Source organism: Thunnus maccoyii, chromosome 2 (genome assembly GCF_910596095.1).
Source record: "Thunnus maccoyii chromosome 2, fThuMac1.1, whole genome shotgun sequence".
NCBI classification, from domain to species: Eukaryota; Metazoa; Chordata; class Actinopteri; order Scombriformes; family Scombridae; genus Thunnus; species Thunnus maccoyii.
This window is the reverse complement of record NC_056534.1, coordinates 19,682,746-19,703,124: the sequence shown is the minus strand read 5'-3', so window position 1 is coordinate 19,703,124 and position 20,379 is coordinate 19,682,746. Positions and strand designations below refer to the sequence as shown.

At 39.4% G+C, this 20,379-nt stretch overlaps 1 protein-coding gene across 4 annotated transcripts in view; it reads left to right on the top strand.

Moving 5' to 3' along the window:
- The window catches only part of tbc1d1 (TBC1 (tre-2/USP6, BUB2, cdc16) domain family, member 1), a 55,780-nt gene extending 54,156 nt beyond the window's left edge, over positions 1 to 1,624 (top strand). For all 4 annotated transcript variants that reach the window (XM_042427556.1, XM_042427580.1, XM_042427565.1 and 1 more), the window contains 2 exons: positions 359 to 535; positions 629 to 1,624. In XM_042427556.1, coding sequence (XP_042283490.1) covers positions 359 to 535; positions 629 to 829 — 378 coding nt within the window. In that variant the 3' untranslated portion in view covers positions 830 to 1,624. The remainder of the gene's footprint in view (positions 1 to 358; positions 536 to 628) is intronic.
- Positions 1,625 to 20,379: the final 18,755 nt, after the last annotated feature.

Here is a 20,379-nt window from a genome sequence, read left to right as displayed (position 1 = left end):
TGAGTCCTGCTTATAATAAAAAGCCTGTAATATTATATGGATGAGACAAACACGTTTATCTCTAAAAAACACTGATTTGAATCTAAACTGTTGGCTTGTTTGTCTGATAATCTGATCGCTTGTTCGTGTTGGGTTTTTTTTCCACGTTGGGACTTTTTTGTAGAGATGTTGCCTTGTTCCCAGATCTCTGTGAGCTTTGGTAAAAACAATGTTATTGTAACCGATGGGAGTGAAAACAGAGTGAAAAACAAGCAAAACACGCTTTTTGCTTGTGTGTAATCATAAATCTTGAGCTTTGGTTAATTTGAGGAGTTTAAGAATGCTGCTGCACATTGTAAACTCTCTCTGTGTGCGTTAGGTGTGTGAGATGGACGTGTCAAAGCAGCTCCAGGCCTATGAGGTGGAGTACCATGTCTTGCAGGATGAGCTGCTGGATATGCCTCCGACCCTCAACCAACACCAGCGAGCCGCACAGCTGGAGAGGACCAATCAGAGCCTCCGACAGCAGAACCTCGACCTGCTTGAGGAGCTGCAGGTATAATACACACACATGCCCTCACGTGTCAAATTATCTTTTACTTTGACCCATCACCACCTTCACTCGCTTTCCTTCCTCCCTCCCACCCAGGTGTCCCACGCTCGCGTGTGCAGCCTGGAGAGTCGAGTGGAGGCTTTGGTCCAGTCAGAGGGCCAGCTGAAGGAGCAGGTCTCTGCTCTGGAAGAGGAGAAGAAGCAGCTGGTGAGCACCGTCACACGACTCCAGGACCTCCTCGCCAGCCTCGGCATACAAACAACCCCAGACGGACACAAACTCCCCCCCGCCCTCTGACAGACATGTATGTAGTCACAGCAGCACAGCACAGGTGGAAGGCAGAGAGGGGCTGGGGAACAGGACTGTGGACTCCCTGCTCCACCCATCGGCTCTTCCAGAGGATTTGTAGCTGCACCCAATTTTTTTCCAAATGGTAAAGTTGAGCAGATGAGGAGCCGGTTGTGGGAAAAAAGTCCCAGAAAGAGAAGGTCAGTGGACGAGCGGAGACGTTAAGATGACTCCCTACGTCGACCTGTGTACTTTTCACAGCCTCAGAATGTTTTAATAAAAAGAGAGACATTGGATGTAGAGGCTGAGCGAGAAAGAAATGTATTATCCCAGATCTCTTGAACTACATGTAAGCTCTGTTTGTGCCACGAGTGCCCTTTCCCCCTCTTTAATAAACGTAAATGAGCATGTGATTTGACCAACAATCCCCCAAAGATAGCACTGTCCCACTGGGCCTCTACTGTAAAAACAAAAGTTACATTTGCACCTGTATTTGTATGTTGTTGGGTTTTTTTGTCTTTAAGTGTCAGTGAGTGACGTCTGTGTTTTATGCTCCTGTGAGAAAGTTTGTTTAACTGTTGTCAGATGAAACGAGGCTTAAAATGGCCAAAGAATGTGTTAATGTGTTTATTAATGTAAAACAAGCTCGAACAAAGACTTCTGAAAGAACATATTATCAATCACTTTCAACCATAAGTTAAGTAAGAAATGCAAAGATTGTTTCCAAAGAAAAAAAAAAGAAGAGACAGAGATGTGTGAACGTGAGCTGAAGGGACAGGTGAAGAAATAAACTTCATGACAAAGTATTATTTTCTTATTAAAAAGGATGAATGTGACATAAGCTAAATGATATTAGATCATGGATGGTGGTGCTCGTACTCAGAGGTCAGAGGTCAACTATTTTTTAATTCCTCCTCCACATTTCTAGTCTTCCACGGTTTTTTTCTATCCGGCCGTCACTTTCCTGATCCTGTACGCTGAAACTTCATCTAGTTTCAGTAGCTTACAGGAAGAGCAACACAATAAATCCACTCCATTTCACATCCTGTTTTTTCACCTTTTGAATACACGTCGATCCATCTGTTTGGTAAGGGAAATAGATGCAGTTTCAGCAGAAAACCTAAAAATGGTAGATGTGCCTTTCTTAGTGGGGGGGGGGGGGGGGGGGGGGGGGGGGGGCATCTCTGATCAATTACTTCCAATGACCACAAAACAAACTTCTGTCTGGATCTTCAAATACTGCAGAAAACCTCTGTTGTTGGGACAATCTGTCGGCTTTTATCATTTACTGTATTCAACACACTGAATTCCTTCAACCTGATCTGCAGTTTGGAGTGTTTGTACGTGAATGTAAGTGTGTCTGTGTGCTCATGCACTTCACTGATTGCAACAAATCTGTTGATTGACACTGTAAAGACATTTTGCTTTTACTCTCCTTGCACATGTTTTTTTTTTGTTTCAATTGATGATTATACTCTTATTCTGTACTTAAAAATATATTTCATATCCTTTCAGCACATCTGAAGCCACTTTTCTTTTTCTGTGTGTTTTTCGCCTGTACAGTAAATGTGTGACATGTGTCAGACTGTTAAAGACCATGTAGATTCTACCACCACCTGTCTAAACATGCCAGTCACTTTGTTTGCTACGGGCTTGATATAAGGTTTTAAGCATATGGAAATATACTGTGCAGAGTTTGTAAAACATAGACTTGCGTTTTTTTCCGGTAACTCCCCTCTGCTGTAGGTTGAAGAAGCAAGTTGGGGCAAGTTGTGACTCAGTTAGTATGCATGTGCATGTATGTACACAACAGAAACAGCAGAACCTGAAAGGGCCACAAAAAATTATAGAAATACACCACAAAACTGAGAAAATTGAGATAATAAGAATTCATAGTTTTCAGTAATGAAAACATCTCTGCTATCCTGCTGCCACCAGTGTAACGCAGGTTACTCTTAACGTTAATGATCAACGTGATAGTTAGCTACAGTATGTAAATCATCCCAATAAACGCCACTAAAACAATCTACATAAAAGAAAACCCACAAAAAATGAATCTTGTCCTACAATAATATGTCATCAGATCTTGTTAGGTACTGTGTACACGTGTGCTCCTCTGCCAAACACTCCTGTCTTGATCCTGTCTGTGTGTTTTTATACATTTCCTCGAAGTCCTGCTCAAAGTAACAGGAGTATATGATTATATAGAGCTCCCAGCAAGATCTTTTTCTCCTCACATTCCTAAACCTGTTAGAGGTCCTCTGGGTGCACCCATTAATCAACTAGCTGCTCATGTCAGAACTGCCTGTTTAACAGGAACTTTTTAAACAAATAAACCATGATCAAGGCCATTACAACTTTTTTGTGTAAATAAACAATTTTACTTTTTGGAATTTTTTTTTTTTTTTGGTAAAGATGAGTTGATTCAGTTTGCTTTTCATTTAAATCACAATAAAGCTGCCAGCTTGTGACAAATTGTATTACAGAACAAAACACTGCAGTGACGACATTGACAAATGCTAAAATTCCTCAGCAGCAGTAAAAATCCTTCATAAACCAGAGCAGTGGGGTTGAAGCCACTACAGTGTCAAGTGTCACTGAGCAAGACATATGCTGTGTCCTAACTCTGTACTACAAACTTATCTATGGATATCTAAGGCTTTGACTATTGATTATTTCCCTTATTAATAGTTATGTCCATAAAATGTTTAAAAAATTGCATTCAGAATTTCTCAGAGGCCATGGTGAAATCCAAAACCATAAGATATAAGATATTAGACACAGATATTCAATTCATTGTCATATATGGCAAAGAAAAACAATGTATTGTCACATTTGTGAAGCTGGAACCAGAAAATGTGGCATTGTCAATTTATTAATTATCAAAATAGTTACCAAATTAATTTTCTGTCGATCAACTAACTCTAAACTTTATGTTTATAGAATACTGTTTTTGCATTTAGTAGACAAAGTCTTATAGACACGTGTGTCAGATCATAAACCAACAATGAAATAACCAAAAAATCCTGCACACTGTTGATCAATTGTCACGTTTCACTCTTCAGACCTTCATCAGGTAAGATTGAGTTCACATATTTTACCTGAATGCCACTGAAACATGAGAGCAAAATGTCTTTCTTAAGATCTACGACTTTCTGGAGCTGTCACATGATTCACAATATTTTATTTTGCAGCAGTGAGTAGTGGCTCCGTTCCCTTGCATTGTGGGACAGTAGTGCACATTAACAGCACACTCACACAAATCAAAGCCTTTTTTAGTTTGCATGTGGACTTTTTTGCATTTCTTAATATTTTTCACTACCGAAACATGCAACCGGTTTGATTCTGGCCTTGGTTACATATCATACTCCAAGCTGCTGACTTGGCAACAGCTCCAGAAGTGCTGCACTGCAAATGACCCTGACCTTTGACCTCCCCCGTGAACCGACAAAGACAAAAGACTTTACCTACAAGGATCAACAAAAGATTCATGTTGTTACTAACATGTTACACATAATTAATACTGTCAATCATCTCTCACTATGATATATGTGCTTTAAACATGCAGCTCATGTCTTGAGCCAAACCAAACGCTCAAACGGCTGAATTCCACAGAGCAGCAACAAAGAAACCCAAGTTCTTTACATAACAACTAGACACGCCTCACTCTGCTAATGAGACTGATCAGCAAGTAAACTGCATGACTGCTTGACATGTTGCCGCACCCTGTGGACCACCATAACCAGCTTCACTGAGGCTTAATACGGCTAATCTATTATGATCTGGACGCTTAAATGGATTTCTTTTAAAGCTACATAACCCTTGACTGAGTAGCCCTGCCCAGCTTATGTGTGCGCTGCTGTGTTAGAGGCTCAGTAGTCACATAGTGTCGAAACAGCTCAGGATTTGTACAGTTGTACAGCTTTGTCTGTGTGTTTGTGTGTTTGTGTGTGTGTGCACCTGTTACAGGTTGAAAAGGGTACAAATATCTATTCAGGAGGTTCTCACGTGACTGTGGTTGAAACTCTGCATCTGTGGGCAGATTTTCTTAATTCTCTGGTTGAGTGAACCAAGAGGGAGCAGGATCACCCACTGTCTACGTGTGTGTGTGTGTGTGTGTGAATAGAGCGTAGGTGTACAGTGTGTGTATCTACAGTATGTGTGTGTGTGTGTGTGTTTATGTGTCTCACTGCCAGGCCAAGCAGACCGGTAGATGTTGTGCCGTTGCCTGGAGCTTTGTTTTATTTGACTTGGCATCTGTTTACCCTTCCACACGCCACCTCAGCCCTGCCCTGCCCTGCCCTGCCCTGCGCTGAGCTCCTCCACATGCTTCTATCCTCCTAAAACTCCACACAATGCTGTAATTACATATTGATTATAAGGACAGTATATGAGTGTCATTACAGAGATTATCAAGCCCCACATCTGGCGGAAACAGTTACACCTGCTGTGTCTCTATCAACTCACCTTTACACGCCAACAAATAATTTCACTCTTTTATGTGGCTTATAAAGTAATTGAAGTGTATTTAATCATTAATGATCCCCTGTTCAAAGATACGTAAAAGCACATCAGGTGCTGAGACGAGAGTGCACTAGTCAGTACAAAAGGTCAAACGGCCTCAGTAACAGCTCATAAAGCACTACTGCAGCACTAAATCATGATAAGCAGCTACTTTACCTGAAGTACAGGATAATTCAGAGTGACGGAAGCCATAAATCAACTCCTGATTGTATTGGACCTGTTGACATTAAGCCTTGGATGGCTCCATGAGGCTGCTGCTACTTAGTCTGAGTTTTAGTTTTTGAATCTTTAAAATACTGATCTGCTTTTCTTCCCTGTTTTAATGTAGGAATGATTTGACATGCAAGAAAACTTTGTTTGGTCGAGATTATCATTCGTAGCAAAAACCCTCTTCTGCACAGGGGGAATGTGTTTTATACAAAAGAAGCAACAACAGGAATATGTGTAGTAGGGTGAAAGACATACAATAATAGGTTTTATCGTTTTGCAAAAAGTAGACAGTCCACAGATTGAACCAAACATGTTGAAAACAGGCTAAAGCTTATGCATTTTAAAGCATACAGTACATACAGTAGAATGACAAAATTGTGATCTATTACTGTACTAAATACATAATATATAAAGATGTTAAACCTCATTTTGATGCAGCAGGTTGTGTAAAGTTAAGTAGCCTAATCTTTGACCTCTCTTCAAAAGTTAACCATAATCACCAATGTAATTGAGATGTAAATCAAAGTCAATACTTTTATTGGAAATTGAAATGTGTTTCAGCCTATAAGTATTATACACACAATTATGCAGAGAAGAAAAAACTCAATCAGTATAGTTGAAAAACAGTATAGAAACATTAGGAAACATGTCATACAGCCTCCTTGTTCCAGTTCTGGACGGGTTTTTGGACCCTCTCTCTCCCTGTATTTCTTGCTTTGTCTATAATGCAAGCTGTCTGGTAAAGGTAGAATAACAAGATGTGCAGTAGGCTGAAGCTCTTACCGTGTCATAACAATAATAATAATAATATCAGACAAAAAGTGACATTATCCCTACTATACAAATCACACATGCCATTATATTTGTTCTTTAAGCACACAATGTGCTGCAGGTTTTCAGTTCCTCACTACAGCTGTTCCATAAATGCAAATTCAGCCCTCAGGATATTAAACTGTGTCCTCTGTGTATCCTCAGCATTTTCTTTCTTTGTGAATCCTTTGCACCACCCTGCACATTTGCATATATGCACTCAAGTGTGTGCACAATGTTATAGTAGAGTTTGCCTCACCACTAATTCTTATATACTGAAAAACCTGTGGACCAATACACACTTAAGCATCTCTATACTTAAACATATATTTGCAATTAAAAATAATTTTATAATTAAGTTTTATTTTTGCTCAAATTCTAATTATTATCTTCTATTGCACATTTACATTTTTAGCGCAGCCATACGAGTATGTCACTCTGCATTTCACTGCACATATTGTATATGACAAATATAACTAATATTGAACTGCCAATTTTAATTAAAATACAGTAATTTTTTGTACATGAGTCCTGACTTGACCTCTGTCTCTCCGTGTGTTACTCACCTATGACTTATGGAGAGCAGCTGATTATAAAGAAAACCAACAGGTCTTTTCAAAGAAATGCCAAATTCTTGGCAAGGAAATTGCGCATATATCCCTCCCTGTGCATTTCAACATCACTGTCTGTGTAAGCGTGTGTGTGCTTTGTGTTTCGTCATACCACCCAGACATTGCAGTTCCACATGTCCAAACTGCTAGTTAACCTGTCACTGTTGTTCAATGAAGCATACATTCCACTGTCATCCCACTAAATTTAACTTACAGTGTGTAAATGTGGATGTGTGCAATTTATTTGATTGACATGTCACAATATATGGAGATTAAAAACACTCCCTCTTGTTTCTTTTTTAAGCTTCTTATATAATTGTTCTGCAACAACAGACACGACACTCCTCATTTCTGGTTTCGTGTTTTTATATCTAGTTTTCCTCACATGGCTTTTTAAAATAATAGAAGTGATAAACTGTAATACAAATACACACAATTAGGCATTTTGTAAGTATAAGAGCAGAAGCTTGTTGTACTGTTCTCACTTGTAGCTTGTGGTGCTGACTTGAAGAGGAACTAATCAGTGAGTGTTTGAGATGGTAAACTGTGTAATAAACTGAGGGAGCACATGTGAAGAGTTGGTTTGCCAGGTGGAATTTTAATGAACAATTATTTATTACTGATATCTGAGCTGATTAACACTTATGAAATAAAAGGTCGTAAACGAATGTTTTGGGCCAAACCATTTGATAGTGTTCATCATTTACAGTAATTAACCTCTTTATCAGCCAAGAGATTGTATGTGAAACAACACTGATCAACTGTAGCTATGTATTGGCAGACATGTTACAACAATATCATTAACATGTTGGGATACACAAAGAATTTCAGAAATGATGCTGAAATTCAAGTTGCAGGTAAATGAACGTGTCAGCCCGCAGGCTTGCTTCTTCTTCCATTAAGGATTTAAATGTAAGTTTATTTAGGCCAATACTATTGGCTGATTTTAACCTATCACAGATATATCGGTGTTAAACGTCGGCTGATATGTAACAAGAATTTGCAGAACAGAAAATCAAATGTTTGAGGTGGTTTAAGAGTATCTGCAACCACCGTTGTCCCACCAGCTAATGATGACTCACACAGGCGCACACACACACTTTTTCCAAGCTCTATGCAGCAGTGATGTACTGTTGCACTAAAGTACGAAGCTACATTACAGCTGGGTGTGGATCACACCTGACCGCACCCAGCTGTGATGTCGTGGGGGGGGGGAGGGTGCTCCAGATGTTCAAGGTTCTGATGTCTTCCGATCTGTAGAGGCTGGTGGATCTATGTTTTACTGTTTCAGACATTTTGTCCACCAGAGAACACTGACAAGTTCATTTTTCAGCTTTAAAGCATCTGTCTTAGACATCTCTCTGTCACAAATTTAAGGGATCCTTATCAAAAATGGTTTTATGTATATCTATGTATATATATATTATATGTATATAATATCTGTATCCAGCTCAAAATCAACATTATTGTTTGGCTCTATTTTTTTTATTTTATTTTATAATTTGTTAAAAAAATAAAATGTTTCTTATATTTCTTTTGTATGAGTAAACTTTCCATTATTCTACGCAAGTGTGATACAGTAAAAAGCTACAGGACAAATGAGTAAGGGGGACCTTGAGGACTGGAGCTGTGATGCATCAAGTTTCTCTAAATCCATCTTTTAACGATAATTCAAATGAATCTATCATCATAAATGTATAGGGGGATGTTTATGAGCTGGTTTTCCTCATTTGATTCTCAGAGTACATTTCACTTTCTGTAGAACTGAAGTCGCTACAGAGTCTCTGCCACTGACCTAAGAGAGAAAAGAGCGAGGCCCCGATTATGAAAGAGGCAGATTGTAGTCGTCCTGCTGAGTCACAAACTGCTAACATGGAACAGCAGGCTGAACAGAGAAAAGACGTCCTCACTGAAAACCTGGGAGGGATGATGTTACAGGATTTGTGTGTGTGTGTGTGTGTGTGTGTGTGTGTGTGTGTGTGTGTGTGTGTGTGTGTGTGTGTGTGTGTGTGTGTGTGTGTGTGTGCCAATGCATGTGTGTAAGGGAGTTGCTGTTTGTTGTAGAAGGTCAGGCGCCACAGTTTGGGTGTGACCACCACTGTCCTGTCAGCACATCGAGTGTCCACAAAACCCCTCCCTTTACCCCCTGCTCTCTCTCTCGCTCTCTCTCTCTGTCTCTCTCTCTCTCTCTCTCTCTCTCTCTCTCTCTCCCTCCCTCTTTCAATTCAATTCAGTTCAGTTCAAAGGGGCTTTACTGGCACGGGAAACAGACCTCTACATTGCCAAAACAAGTGTGAAGTAAAAACAGACACAGAAGAATTATGATTTCACTGTTAGGAATACAGTATATATATATATATATATACATATATATATATATATACAGATAAGTAAAACATAACTTAAAATAGACTAAATGTAGACTTGCAGTTAAAAAATAAGTGAGAACTATATAAACACTGCAACATTTTGTAAATGAATGTATTTAAAGATGTTTGTCCTGTATGTATGTGCAGTAATTATGTCTATGTTCATGGTCAGTGAAGGAGTACACAGGTGGTTGTACTGGTTCCAGTCACAACAGCTCACAAATCTTGCTGCTGTGTTTGCACATGACTGTATTTCGCCCAGCTGTTATTAGCCATGTTCTCAAATTCTTTTTGGGTGATTATAATCTGCAGGTACTATATGTCTCTGATGAGTCAGAATCAGATTTATTCGCCAAGTATTTTGACATACAAAAGGAATTTGGCTCTGGCTGTGGGTGCAATACAGACAACATACAGACAATGTGCATATTATTTACACACAATGTACAAGCAATATACAGATTATATAAAAGACAAACAATATAATGTATATAAAGTGCAAGTGCGTGTAGTATTGCAAACAATAATGTGCAACATGGATGGAAATGAAATTGTGATGTATGAGTGTTTGTACAATACTGTACACAGTATAGTTGGCAGGTTGTTGAAAAGTGCAGCTGGGTTTCCACCTCCTGCTGTGTGCAGTGGGAGCATAGTCTGTCTTCTCTGGGGGGCACGGTCTGCCTGTGGCGGCTTCTCTCCAAGGCGAGGCTGCGCTCACTGAGTCTGTACATAGTCAAGGATTTCCTTAGTTTTGGATCAGTCACAGTGATCAGGTAATCTGCCACTGATTATTCTCTGTTTAGAGCCAAATAGCATTCCAGTTTGCTTCAGTTTATTTCTGTGTCAGATTGTTTTCTTTTTGTTTTCATATAATTTGGTTTAGTATAGCCAAGTTTCTGAATGGGGGCTCTGCTCAACAGAGTCCCAGAACCAGCTGGCTGAGGGGGCTTCTCTCTGGAGTCACTCTGTAGGTGAGAGCTTTGTTATGGAGCGTGTCGGGGTCACTTTCTCTTATGTGATTATAAAATTTAAAATGCTCTGTTTTGGATTTTTATAATTAGTGTCCTAATTCTGTTGTGCATTCATTATTTGGAGTTTTCCATTGGACGCAGGGAAAGGATTTGCAGAATTCTGTATGCAGAGTCTCAGTTTGGTGTTTGTCCTATTTTGTAAAATCATGGTTGGCAAGTGGACCCCAGACCTTGCAACCATAAAGGGAAATAGGTTCTATAACGGAGTCCAGTATTGTAAACCAGAGTTGAAGTGGGATCTCTCTCTCTCTCTCTCTCTCTCTCTCTCTCTCTCTCTCTCTCTCTCTCTCTCTCTCTTTCTCTGTCTCTCCCCCCTCCCTCTTTCTTCCTCCCTTCCTCAGAGCCAGGGTGTAACCAAGAATCAACTTGTCAGTTACTCAGATCTGTAAAAGGAGAGGGGGGTCTTTGTGTGAGAGTTTGTGACTGTGTGTGTGTGTGTGTGTGTGTGTGTATGTGTGTGTGTGTGTGTGTGTGTGTGTGTGTGTGTGTGTGAGAGAGAGAGAGAGAGAGAGAGAGAGAGAGAGAGAGAGCGACAGGCAGAGACAGCAGGCAGGTTTCTTGAACAATAAAGCTGTCTGTTGGTTATTTCTGAACCCTGGAGAGGAAGCACTACTCCCTGCAGGGTGGGGAGACGATTCATAGAGCCCCCACCCAACACATGCACACACACACACAAACACACACATGCACACACATACACACTGTGCACACATCTACACACACATGCACAGAGCAATTCAGAGGCACACGGCTCACAAGCCACACACACTGGCTATCTTTGAGCCCAAAGTCTCTTTCACTGTCTTGCCCCACCCATCTTGTACAAGAATCAGTAATTGTGTCATGGAAGGAATCATCTCTTATAAAGCCAGGCGTTATTCCAGCTCAGCTCTGTATAACTGGGTAACTTCCCTCGGGCCTGTACTGTCTGCTGCACAGCTAACAAGGTCGACTACAGGAGGTGTTACATAACAAGTTTGAAGCCACCTTTAATTATAGTTTTCATAAGATATGTTACCGGTTGTTTGTAGGAAGAGTTCATTTTAGGTCGTTAACTACTACAGTGTACATGGACAGATAATACATTTATGTTTATTAATATGTACTGCATGTATGCATGGACTGATGATAGACAAAATGTCTCAAAATCTGTGGGATCATTTGCTTTGCTAGGAGTATTAATGCACATCCAAGCCGAAGAGGGCAAGTGCGGGCTGAAAGTGAACTAATGTCAACGTAAACCTATACATGACTCGCACACTACAGGGCTCCAATGTCCATTAATGATTTATTGCACCAAGGTGACGTTTGGAGCACTACTGCTCTTCATCAGACTCAGACTCATTTGCTTTGCCGTCTAGTGACGAGAAATAAAAACTTAATCATTGAAAAAATGCCTCACAGAGCAGCTCTGTGCTAACACGCTGTTGTTTAGCAGGTATAATACTTATCATGTCAACAGCGTGCTAACTTTAATATAAAAATTAAAATTAAATAATAATAATAATAATAATAATAATAATAATAATACATTTTGAGCTAATGATGGCGCTGGATGAAAAGTCGGGATCACCAAAGCTATTCAGCGTTATCTGTACACAATAATCCATCCAATAGTGGTGAACCCACAGATATATATATGGACGTATGATCCATTGGCCACTGGATCATATGTCAACAACGCTGCCATATTGGACTGAGCAAGACTGGCCTGTAAACAAAAAGAAGAAAAAAAAGTTTTTTCTACTCTACGTATATCATAAACTCTTGAATATAAAAATGACACATTGAAATCAGTTGAGAAATGTAAACCTTATAATGCTTTTTATCTAGAAAAACTGCAGCTCCCATGTTTACTTGTATTTGTTTACAGGTCGGCCAGCTAATATGGCAGCGACGTTGACATATCGCAGCAATGGGCCGAAGCAGTCAATGCGACGTCTATGTATATATGTCTGTTGGTGGACCGACGAAACAACAGATCAACATTGCTGACCCGAGCCATGATGCTAAAAATAATAATAGTAAACTATATAATAGTTCTTGTTATGTCGTGAAAAATCGTATTGAAGCTATTTATGCTCAGACATAATTACAAAATGCTTTACAGGAAGAAGAAAAGAAAAAGAGGAGATCAAAGCCTAGACGCTAGAGAGAAGACAACATATAAAACAAGGAGAAATATGTTAATGTATAACCGGTAAGTTATAAATTCACAAAAAAACCATTAGAAAACAAATGTATAATGCTGAAGAGCTCTGTGCATTACTTTAGCTTTTAACCCTTGAAAAATACAACACAGCAACACAAGTGAAGACACAGTTCATACTTCATATGTGGTCTTTATTGTGTTGTCTGTTATGTGACATGACTGTACACATACTGAACAAGACACTGCTGCTTATACGCAAAGTAGGGGAGGCACTGCAATCAATATGAGTGGAGCTGGTATTCAGGCCGATAACAGGTGTGGCTTTTGTGTGTGAGTGTGTGTGTGTGTGTGTGTGTGTGTGTGTGTGTGTGTGTGTGTGTGTGTGTGTGTGTTTGACAGTTTTAAAGCCTCATTAAGCTCAGTGAGGGCCACGCAATAACAGGATGAAAGGTGACAAACATGTTGATTGAACAGCAGGTTTATCGGACGACTGGGAGTGGTTTCAGGACACACGACACCTGACTGGATTCCTTTAGTTTAATTCACGTCACTGAATATTTGGAGCAGAACAGCAATAACTGTTTACTCAATGCCTTATGTAATCTGCTTAAATCTGTCTTGTGTGTGTGAGTTAGTGACCAAGATTGGGTCGCACCATTTGTAAATTCTGCTGTTATTTATGGTTAGGTTCCGATTATGCTACTTCTGTGTCTTTTGCCCTTAATATCTTAGTGTATTTTGATGTGCTTGCTAAAAAATAATTATGTTTTATGGTCTGACAACGCTGTAGTTAAGGTCTGGTTAGGTTTAGGCACAAAAACCACTTGGTTAGGGTTAGGAAAAGATCATGTTTTAGGTTAAAATGATCACTTGCACGACAAGGGAAAGTGTATATTTTTGGAGCAACCGACCTTCAGAGCAGTTGGCTTTTGTTTTTGGGATAATGGGCCGTTGGACTATGGGCTTTCAGTCCAATGGGTCATTTTTCAAACTATTGGGGTTTCGGAATAATGGACTGTCGTTTAACCAATGATTAAACACTGTTATTTTGTGAATTGTAATTTAAGATCTTACAGGTTTATGTCCTTATTAAACAACAATTTGATCAAGTTTTCAGGTCAGATATGTCGACTGTATTTTTTACCTCTTCTACTCTCAGTCTAAAGGGCTGGGTAACTGTAGTGTAGCTGGGTAAACTAACGTTAGCAAGTTAACGTTAGTTTTGTCAGTTACCTTTCAGTTAGTGGGTAACATTAAATATCTAGTTACAACCTATCTCTACGTAAATACTACTTTGTGTGGTGACACCTGTGTAATTATGTGATTAATCATTACTCTTGGTATTTGGCAAGCTAACATTAGTTTTGTCGGTTAGCTACTTAAGTTACAGTTAGTAGGTGTAACTTTAAATATATAATAACAATTATCTTTATGGATGAACTACTTTGTGTGGTGCAACCTGTTTTAATTACATAATATGTAACTTTTTACCACTTTGGAAACACGTTATAACAAGGTTATGTTTGCACTCACTAATCTCTGGTGCAAGGCCAAACTAAAACATGTACTAAAGACCAATCAGCTGTGACCACATTATTAATTTCTAATTGACATTGTGGGTGTATGTGATGTGCTGTTGTGTGTAGCTTTGTATTTTGTATTTTGTATGGTGTGTTCTGTGTGGGTTTTTTTGTTGTTTGATTGTTTTGTTTTGGGTTTTTTTGTTTTGTACTGTTTGTTGTTGCACTAACAAACTTTGTACTGTTTGTTGTTGTGCTGTTGTATGTTTTGATCGTGGGGGACTATGGATGCAAATTAGCTTCGCGCTAACTCCGGTGCAGTGCATCTTTAATGTTTAAAACTGCACACTGTCCCAATCAATAAATCAAATCAAACAAAATAAATCAAATCAAAAGTGTATTTTAGGTTCTTTGTTGATCAGCTTAGCATGATGAAGAGCAGCAAACACGTGGTATAGAAAACAATGACTGTAATGTGATAATGTGATGACTGTAAGAGGTCATGAGTTAATTACAGGTAGTGAGCTAGCCGGTTGCACCTGTAGAGTTCAACTCACAGACTACCAACCTGTTTTCTATATTGACCTGCTGAGGCTTAAAGTTCATTCTTGACCTTGACAGCAGTTGAGGAAACAGTCTCACAGGATTCACTCAGTCTTTTTGTCCATAGTTGCATGCTGACTTAAAAGGCTAAAATTCAAAGTCCATTCTCTCGTCAAGTCCAACAATAACAACATTAATAACCGTTATTTGTATAGCACTTTTCAAACCAATGTAACAAGACGTTTAACAAAAAACACACAAAAAACAAAACTGGTATAATTCAAAGTACAACTTAAAAGTGACATTGCACATAAAGACCAATTAATGCAGAAATGCAAGTAAAAATGAGTTTAGTAGAGATTTAAAGTCACTGTGGTAGCAGGATGAATTTCAACAGGAAGGGCCCTGACAGCTAATGCACCTCCTTCAGTTTTAAGTCTAGATTGGGGGGACTATTACAGTACTGCTATTCGCAGAGTTTTGCTATAAGATCTGTGGTTGAGTGCAGGTGCATATGGAGATGTGGAGTGCCTTAAAAGTAATGTGTAAAACCTTAAAATCAACTGGAAGCCACTGCAACGAGGCATAAAGGGGGGATGAACAAACAAAATTTGAAAGTCTACAACTGCACGAGAACCTGGCAACTCCACTTATGACACAAACATCTATGAAATTGTTTTCCAAACTATTTGTGTGCAACTTTCCACTAATTTCCTGAGTGAGGTCTGAAACGCAGTGGCCACAAATTAGTCAAAAGCTTCCTGTTGCTGTTCTGTATCAAGGTGAATCAGTTCATCATTTGTCAACAGGAGACTGACAGATTAATTATAAACTAACCTTTATAATCACATGACCAACTCCTCCCTGACGTGTTTTTCAGCTGAACAATAACTGCTTTTATGTGTGTTTTTATATGCATGATTACATTCTTCTCCCTTACTCTTATTAGTGTGGATAGCTTTCCCTTCGGGTTGACTTCATACCTTAATTAGTGATGTTTTAAATATTGCCACAAGGCAAACTCTCTCATATAACAAACCAGACACACACCCTGCTTTGATTCTCTCAGTACACCTGTACTGCACAAATTTAGATGCCAGAGGAATTTGGGATTTCAGCAGCAGTTTTTAAAGAGGTGCAGCCAGAGAAAAAATGCAGATATGGACAATTACGGTATTTGTTCTAATGTGTAATGTGTGATTACGCCATACTGCCTGTCTGTTTGTGGCAAATATAGACAGAGATGTGATTGTTCCCCGAGAAGGCGTTAATATACAATAACATAGCTTAGAGTGAGAGTCACTGATCATTATTACAAAAACACACACGCACAGTATTCATCCTAGATACTGTATGTTGGAAACCTCACACACAAATAGAGACAGAGATCATAATCTCACTCTGTCACACACACATTTCATGGAAGCCATTTTTATGGTAGCCAGAGCTGAACACATCTGTCGCTCAGCCGTCAGATGAGGCTGGAAATCATCCAAGGACCATATTCTTACATTCCTCAAAATTCATCATCTCTTCATGTATGAGAATATCACTCAATCAGTTTAATAGTGTTAATGACAGGATCAAGTGGAAAAATGCACTCTCAGATATCTGTACTTGTATCTTGCTTTTGTCTTTGAGCTTCTTCTTCTTGTTATTCTGATAATTTGGCAGCCTGTCCTTCCTGCATGCCTACCAGCCATAGAGACAAAGGCATCAATACAGACGTGTCATGTTTATGATTTATCATCATCACAAAGCTTATCAGTCTGAGATCAAATGGAATTTCATAATCCAGGAGGTAAAGAGAAAAGGTGTGTCTCCCGTCTGCAGCTTATGATGTAGTTTGTTATTGTTCAGTGGAAGATTTTAATGTTGTGTATGAAAGATATATTGCACCTACAAAGCCTGTTGTTGTCTAATTGCGTTTAAAGGTTGTTCATGAATTAACTTTGAAAATAATCAGAGAGTGAACTTTCCTTTTGTCAGAATAACTGTCACTTTGTTTTTTCAACTTTTGAAATATTGAGACTGAAGGAAAGTGGGACTGTCTTGTTTCTTCTTGCCATTCTGTCAGTGTTGCAATGACAGTGACTCTTGACAAGGGGAAATCATAAATTAATACACTCATTTTAAACTCTGTGTGTGTGTGTTTGTGTGTGTGTGTGTGTGTGTGTGTGTGTGTGTGTGTGTGTGTGTGTGTGTGTGTGTGTGCATGTATAACAATAAACAGTGGAGGTTGTGAAGAAGTAGCAAGGAAGTTCTGTTACCTGTCCAAACCACAGTTGACTCTCCCCAAATCACTGGTCGATGTGCCAGGGCACCTGTTATATGAAGTTGTCTACACTCTCAGTTCTAGCTGTGTGTCAGTGTGTGTGTGAGTGTGAATACAGAAGTAATGCCAGCAGTGTGCCCCCTCAGGGAAGGTCCGACTGAACGATAATTATGGTTTATCTTTTTTAGCTCTGTGTGAACACGCCTTTGTGGTCCATAAAGGTCACACCCTGGTTGTGTGTGTGTGTGTGTGTGTGTGTTTGTACATGTGTCTGTGTGAGAACATTTTTGGAAAGTGAGGACACTGGGACAGACCTTCAAAGGGCTGTTTGAGGGTTAAGACTTGGTTTTGGTTAGATTAGTTTAGGAGTTGTCAAGTAAATCCGCAACAAAAACTAGGTGCTAGTTATGACAGCAGCATATATATCGAAGGGCAGTCGACCGCACACTAAGATGCAATGATGTGTGTTGATCAGCTGCTTTGGCTAATTTAAATTAAATGATCCAGAGCTGGAAAGTTCTGAATTAAGATCAGAACGCAAAGAGTTGGTAGAAATTTACCAGAGGGGAGAAAAAAATACAAAACAAAACATTTTCCCAAACTGGTATGTTGTAAAAGCTTTGTTTGCTTATTTATTTTTCCAGCCACAGCATGAGCTGCTGTCGTGCAGAATGAGGGTATCATCATATTTCATCTCTCCAGAGTGTTTGTAGAGGCTTCTGCTTCCAGTGAAATCTTACCTGCCATCGGCCCTCTGTCAGTCTCTTTGCCTTCCACAGAACTATGTTTCCGCATGACCTTTTTTTTATTGTGTATTGTTGGCACCGGTTATCTCTCAACCACCACCACCACCCCTCTCACACCAACATCAGTGTTTTATGATTGTGCCTGGTTAGGCAGGTAATTCAGAGATGAATGTGAAAAACCATCGAAATGCCTAAAAACCACATTGCTTCATCTAGTCTGTGTGCTTTTTAAGTTCAGCATTTTTCACCATATAATAGAGATATAATAAAGAGATTCACTGTTTTCCTGCTGATCTGATTTGTTGTGAATCTGATGGTAACACACTTAGACGATCTGGATGTCTCCGACAGAAGATAATGAATACTTTGTTGTGGCTGACTCTTCCAACTGACTCATCTCTGTAGTCAACAGTGAAAACGCAAGTGTTCACCATTGCACGAAGCAAAGAGGAGTTCTGTGTAATCTAATCTTTGAAGTCAGTGCAGCTGGAGGTAGCAAAGATGCTATTTGTGTCCTCAGATATTCAAGAGGAACTTCTGGAACATTTCAGTCTTGTGCAAACAGAATACAATCGAAGGGATGCAGGAGAGCAGATGCTTACTTACACTGGGTGCGACTATCCCTGCGGGGGTCAGGCAGTCACTGAGTTAGACCCAGCCCAATGTTGGTATGTGCGTGTTTGTACCTGTAAGAGTAAAATGTTTCATGTCGGAGCAAACTCATTTCTTCCTTGTGTCATCTTCGCCTAAAACAATATTTTCAGCCAACTTAGCTGCATTTTTACCTCATAAAGGCCACCCATTCCTGATTTTAGCTTTTGTTTATATAGCATTACAGCACCAAAACTAAGGTACAAATTACAGTAAAACAACATCGTAAACAATATGATATGATAAAATAAAACAACATAAAACAAGACAGGTTAAAAACAGGCAGTTTAAGGTACTTCAAATCAATTCCAGTAATATAAGTTAAAAGAAATAAAGACGATTCAAGTTGTTCCGCAGATAAGCAAGAGTTTATTTTATCTGCAATAACTTGCAATTCCCCCTCCAGTGACATCAAGTTGTCATCCATGGTCCTAAATCATCAGTTTTTTTCTGTACATCACAATGAGTCTTCAAATGTAATTCAATGACTTTTACTTCTTTTTTTGCCATGACATGACGATAGTATTAATGCTGTAGTCATAGTTTTGGCCCGGTGGTTTTAAGATGCTATCTCTCCGAATTCCAGGGTGCTAAAGCTAAAAAACAAATGAATATTGTTGTTTTACATTTGAGTAAGTGGTGTGTCAGTGCTGGAATTTAGTCTGAATGTAATAATAATATTAAGACATTTCATTTGTACCGTAATTTTCATTCATTGTGAAACTCAAAGTGCCACAGTGTTAATAACATAAAACACACAACATCAAGAAAACATTAGTAAGAGTTAAGATGAAAAAGCCTTCCTGAGGTTTTTAAGAGAGACTGGGGTCTGTGCCGCCCTCAGATGATTAGGAAGGCTGTCCCACATTTTCATTATTTAATGTATTATGTTAAGATTAGTTTGCTCATGAGCCGTTACATGCTTCAACATTTCTGCAGTTCATCCAGGAACACAAATATAATCATTTAATGCACATTTATCACATTTGCTTATGACCAAAGTGGCATCAACAAAAGCAGGAAGTGGGCGATTATCTCCACTATGCTTTTTCTAATCATGATCAAAGTTTCTTAGTTTGATAGAAACATCTTTGCTGCATCTATCTTCTAAAAGCTCTGCTTTGTACCTGGATGTTGGTATTACTGGTTGCAGCTTGTAGTGTGGACGTGTGAGCTTGAACCACCAACTAGAGGATGAGGGAGAGATTGGTTCTCTCTTGCTGCGCCGATCCAAAGTCACATCAATGGAATCAGTACAAGTTAAAACAAAGATATGTGGCCGCTCTCTATCAAGCAGTGTCTCCTTTTGTCTCTGTGTTGGATGAGCCATCTCTGTTGCGCGGTCACACAGCTACATTTCAAGACTCCCCAGCATGAGTAAACTGGGAGAAGAGCTTGGCTGCTCAGTGGTGAGTGAAAGCAGCACCCAGGCAGAGGTCTGTGTGTGACAGCCGAGGGCATTTGGGCATTCACAGGAAACTTCTGTCTCACCAGAGGGATGATAGTTCCACCTCATTGTTTGTCATGCCTGTGTTGAGGAGTGGGAGGAGGGCAGATGCAATCACACTATGCTTGGCAACTTGTTTAAGTTGTTGAAAGTGGGAGTTAAAAAAATATTGCGTTGGTGGGGACTTGTTGTTTCAGGCATTGGTGAGATTATAAAATACAGTCTAGGAAGTCCAGCTTCAGGTGAACGCATCACCGTTCAAATGCATTTCACATCTGTAAGCAAATGCATCACCGTTTTCCAGTATCACGTCTGTTTCTGGTTCAAACTGTACGCTCAGTTTAAATTATTAATAGCTAAACCACCCATTTGTAACAAATTTATCACATCATGATTGTTTCAGTGGCTTTTGCGGTGTTTTAATATGCTTTTAACGAGGCAGTAACACGCCTTGTATCACAGTGAACTGATGCACTGCTCTCAGTCACCAGTGAGGAGCTCCACTGCTACTGTTAAAGATTAATTTGTACATGCAGTGAAGATCTTTAAAACAGATCCAGGGATCTGAAGGCTTATCAGATACCAAAACACTGCACAGCAACTAATAATACTTTGAGACAGGATATTACTTGCAGTTCACTTAGAAATATGGAGTTCACAATGTTCA